Consider the following 5271-nt stretch of genomic DNA (forward strand, 5'->3'; position numbering starts at 1 on the left):
TTCTACTGAGCAACCAGGACCGACATGAAAATTATTTGTTTCGAGACTGTCAAAGGTGGCTCCAGCTGACCAGGACCTGAAGTGTACATTCTTTGTCGTCTCCCTGTCGTCCCTGTAGCCTTCCCCCTAAACCTCTACTGTCCCTGCATCCACAGCAGCGAGATTTCCCGGAAAAGGTCTGCAAGCGTGCCCACACACGTGTCTACACATTTAGCCAAAGACTGGCCACGCCCAGCTCACATCCGGGTCCAGCCCCCAGCCTGCGCGCCCCGCCCATAGCCCCGCCCCACGCACCCTCCTCCCTCTCTCGAGGCTGTCCCGGCGCCGGAAGTGCTCGGAGCGCGGGGCGGCGGCGGCTGGGCGGGGCTGCCGGGAGGCTGCGGCGCACGGCTGGCCGAGGGAGGGGAGAGGCCGCTGGGCCCGCGTTCGCTGCCGAGGCGAACTCTCGCAGGTACGGCCACGGTCGGGGCTGCCAGCCGAGGGCCGGGGGGCTCCTGCCGGTCTCTGACTGGGGTGTCGTTGCAGGGCCGCCTCCATGTTGCGTTTTCCGACCTGTTTCCCGTCCTTCCGGGTGGTGGGAGAGAAGCAGCTACCGCAGGAGATTATTTTCCTGGTTTGGTCGCCCAAGCGGGATCTCATTGCTTTGGCCAACACAGCGGGCGAGGTAAGTGAGCTGGCGGGGAGCCCTGCTGGGCCGGGTCGCTTCGCGGCGGGCCCAAGAACATCGAACCCGACCCCGTTCCTTCGGGCCACAGCTGCCAGAGGCTCAGTTTCCCCTTCTGCAGACCTGGCGGACCACCTGTCTACTACCCCGCCCTTGCCTCCTAGGATGGCTGTAAACTTTATAGGCGAAAGTATAAAGGACCAAATATGCAAAAGATGATTTATGTGCCTATTTTCAGTATTTTGTGGCTAAAGCAACAGTTTTCACACAGATTGACGCAGTCACACAATCCTGCACCCCCAAGTCGCCTTCATTCATTGACTTAGTTAAATGGGCTTTTTAAAAGCCCACTATGTGCTACTTGTGAGCTAGACATAGTAGATCCAGTGACCCAGCTCTAAGTTTGCTTACAGTTAAGTAGAAGAAGGATGAGTTTTTGTCAAACTTTAGCTGCAAGTGTGCGTGCCTGTAGATGCCACAGAGGATATATTTAAGAATCTAGCTTCTCTTGTCCATGTTTTATACTGTGGGTTGGAGAGCAGCCTCCCTTTAAAAATACCTTTAAATTGAACAAGGGAGTGATGCATCATTGGATTCTCGACAGAATGTGCATGAGCCTTGTCAATTAGTATTTCTAGTGCACATTATGTTATACCTCATTAGGTATAAACCAGTTGTACCCAACTTCTGCTGAAGAGTCCTTTACCTGCCAGCCATTTTGTAAGGAAACCTTCACCTGTGCATCTTTCCTCCTTTGGCCTTTTGACAGTTTTCCTGATAGTTATGTGGCCAGGTGAGAGTTGTTGTGTACAGACAAGTTTGGAAAGTAGATGGTAAGGAAATCTTAGCCAGGGAAACTTAGCAGCCTGTAAAATTGCATTCCCATGTTGTCTGGATGTCTAGTTTCTCAGAGCCCTCCTTGAAATCTTCCAGTCCACCTCCTCTGCCAGGGGCTTTGAAACTTTGTCATGGCTCCAAAGAGCAGTAGATGGTGCAGCCATACCAATAGGAGGGAAGGTAGAGAATAGGGTCATCATTGTAGTCAGAGTGGCAGGTGTGACATTGGGCACTGTTGCTTTCATTTTTGCAGTGAGGGGAAGAAGCAAGGGTGTTGAGTGAAGATGGTGAAGAGAATATTGGAAGTTTGAAGGGAAAGAAGTGGTATAAAAAAACTGACAAGGCAGGTAGACTAGGGAAACCTAATAGGATTGCCAGTCAGTGTTAAGAGCCACTCAAGGTTAGTGGTCTTTTAGTTTGAGAGAAACCAGCAAGTGTGGTTGTATGTGTCTCTTCATTCTGTTTGGCTGTGTGGGTGCAGGCATGGTTGGGTTTAACTAGGATTGTCATTTTGCAAGTATGACAAAGAAAGAGAGATACAAGAGTTGAAGTTAAATGCAAGGGGGGTGATGGTAATTATGAACCTTGGATTCTAACCTGATTAAGGAGGGAAGTAGGGGATGTGTGGGGTGAGGGACAGTGAATAGATGGTAGAATCAATGGACTGTATGCCCTGGTGTGGTTGAAAAATTGGAATCAGATCTTGTATAGATGAACTGGAAAGATAGAGGTGGTGGATGGAAGGTGGGAAGTTTGAAATTGAGATTATGGTAGCATTGCAATTGTTGGCAATGACCAGGCCAAGGGCATGACTCTGGGAGTGGCTGAGGTGAGGGAGAAGATGTGATCTTTGGAGGAAAGGTAGTTGAGAACTGAAAAGCCAGGACATCCTAGCTCTTGAAATTACCAAGGATGACAATGAGTAGTGTTGTTGGAAAGCATAAATGAGCCAGGAGTTCACATCTTCAAGGAATGAGGGGAATGGCAGAGGGGTCTGTAGAGGACTGCAGTTAAGAAGGATAGCAGGTGGTATGGTCTGGTATTCAAAGTTAGGAGATTTTAGAGAAGAGAAGAAAAATTGTCTAGAAATAGCATTGAACATCAAGGAAGATACCTACTTCAAGTAGCCCAGTAGTTGTAGTAGTATAGGGGGGCCATGGAATGCAAATGGCCACCACCTGAGAATGCTGCGGGGAAGCAGTGTTCTCAGGTGAGAGGCACATTTCAGAGCAAAGACTGAAGACGAGATCATAATGATACCTGACCATGAGTTCAGAAGGCACAGAGGAAGGGTTTCGGGAGTAAGGAAAGGCAGAGATGGTTTCAGAGGAGAGGGTCAAGTCCAGCGCATGAGCATTTCCTTAGGAGTCCTGGGTTCCTCGTGACCAATGTAACCAGGAGGGAAGGGTGCCCTGAGCTGTAAGGCAGGGAGCTGTGGTGAGGCTGAATATGGGGACAGAGGAGGTGGGGAGGGGCTTTTTAGGAGCACTTGCAGTTCTGAGGTCTCTTCTTATCTTCAGTGGTTGTATAGAGGTGGGAGTAGGAGCAGTCTTATTTTGAAGCACAAGGAGCCCTCAGACATCATTCTGCCCCTCGAAGGTGGGAATTTACTGGTGCAGAAATAGAAATTTAGGATGGCTGAGTGACTTGTCTAAGATCCATGACTAGTAAGTGACACAACTGAAATTTGATGCCAAGTTGTCTGATTCCAAGTTTAGTGTTATTTGACTATATTACAGCTACCTTTTTAGTGCTGTGTTCTGTATTTTGTTGTGTTCTTGGACAGCCTTCTCAATTCTTTCTAAAAGGTAAGTCTCCTGCTAACATAAAAGATAGGAAAATGTATAAAATACAGGGTTAAATTTGACCTTGTTTCGCCCATTTCTTACTCAAAATACCTTATGTTCATTCAGACACTTGTCTTTCTCTATTCTTCTGATGGCTAATTATTATATTCAAGGGATGGTAATTTTTAAACATTTTGTAGTGGGGATCTAAGTTTATTCTATTTTTGGAAATAGAGTTTTTATTTTCTGCCATTGTATCTATTTGTCTTAGGTTTTACTTCATCGACTTGCAAGTTTTCATCGAGTTTGGAGTTTTCCACCAAATGAAAATACAGGAAAGGAAGTGACCTGTCTGGCTTGGAGACCAGATGGCAAACGTAATGATAATATTATAAAAAATAGGTTTTTATTTTCACAAAGAGTATTCCTTAAAGCCGATTTTCAGAAAGAATTTATTGTTCTTATTATATATTAGAATTATAAATACCAATTTGGGAACATTTTTGAAAAAATGTTTTGAAACTTTTTTTATAGAATTCAGATTAATTCTGCTGTCTTGTTTCTTGGCAAAGATATCTCTTAATTGAAATATGGCTTCTTGGCAAAGATAACTTTGAAGCGAAATCTGATGGAATATATAAAATATTTTGGTTTTGCTCTTTCCTCTGTCTTTCCTTTTACCATTTGTCCCAAGCACCACCTGCTACTCACCAGTTTAGTGCCATCCTGGCCTTTTTCTTTCTAAACTGTATTTTAGTATTAAATGTGTGGCTCATGAGTATTCTCTCTGTGCATGCATGTTTGCCTCACCTGAGGTGCGGGGAGTTAGCTACGCTCCCAGCAAAAAATCGGGTCCCTTAGGCAGGGATCGTCGCAAAGGATAAGAAAATAATAGAAAATGGAAAATAATAGAAATAAAAGAATACACAGAGACAAAGGTATAGTTTTATAGGTTTATAAAGAAAAGGAAAGCAGGGGTACTCGGGGGACCCACAATATCCCCGTCAATTGTGAGGCCACGAGTGAAGTTTTAAATGGGTATTTATAGGTACAGTGATCAGTTGCCAGGGGTAACAGATTTTCATAATAACAGGTAGTTCATTTTAGGTTAAAAGTATTTCGTAGGCTTCTATAGATACCTTAATTAACTCTATCTGCGTGAATAAATGGTTACAAAATCTTTAAAGGACAAACTTCTAAGATAAAGCTATCACTTAACAGAAGGGTTAAACGGAGGTATAGTGGCTCCATATTTCTTTGTCTAGTTATTGCAGATGGAGACAGGTAATCAGAAGTCAACCAGGAATTGTCCCTTGGGCTAATTGTTTTTAGCTGCAGGAGTCTGTCTCTTGGGCGGGCACTCTTCGATCAGCTCTCATCCCGTGGCTCCATGCAGACCTGCTTTGTCCTTCAAAGCAGGTGAGAACCACAGGTTTGAGACTGCAGCCTCACCTTGAAAAGCAGCTGCTACTGACCTTTGAGATGCCCTCCTGAGGTGGAGCAGCTTTTGATATGCAAACTAACACGTTCACATATCCCTTCAGGGCAAAGCCCTGCAAAACTCCTGAGATCGTTTCTGTCTCTAGTATAGTAATATTAATTTATGGAGCAACACTGAGGGACAGTCACTCTGACCCCATTCTTGCCATTTCTGTATGATCTTCTGATACCTTCTATGTTGTAGTTTGTAATGACTCTGATGACTGAACTCTTCCATGTGATGTTTTTATAATGACAGTCCTTATTTGAGCTGTTGTACACAGTACAGTAAAATGCTGGAAATCATACAGCTTAAAGTTCATCTGTGTCACTGGTGCTTTAAAGCAAATCGTTTTATAAAATGTGGGTTCCTCATTGCTTAATTTTTTCTCTAGATAAATATAAATACTTAAAATTTTATTGGTGCTTTAAGAAAAAAACAAATTGTTTTTATAAAATATATGCTCCTTATTGCTTAGTGTTTTCTCTAAATAAATATAGATA

The 5271-nt window shown here is 44.2% G+C and overlaps 1 protein-coding gene across 1 annotated transcript in view; it reads left to right on the forward strand.

Annotated features, from left to right (window-relative positions):
* Positions 1–535: 535 nt before the first annotated feature.
* The window catches only part of ANAPC4 (anaphase promoting complex subunit 4), a 53103-nt gene continuing 48367 nt past the window's right edge, over positions 536–5271 (forward strand). The window contains exons 1-2 of the mRNA XM_012664189.1: positions 536–854; positions 1328–1457. Of these exons, the coding sequence (XP_012519643.1) occupies positions 536–854; positions 1328–1457 (449 nt within the window). The remainder of the gene's footprint in view (positions 855–1327; positions 1458–5271) is intronic.

Source organism: Propithecus coquereli, unplaced genomic scaffold (assembly GCF_000956105.1).
Source record: "Propithecus coquereli isolate 6110/MARCELLA unplaced genomic scaffold, Pcoq_1.0 Scaffold87, whole genome shotgun sequence".
Classification (NCBI taxonomy): Eukaryota; Metazoa; Chordata; class Mammalia; order Primates; family Indriidae; genus Propithecus; species Propithecus coquereli.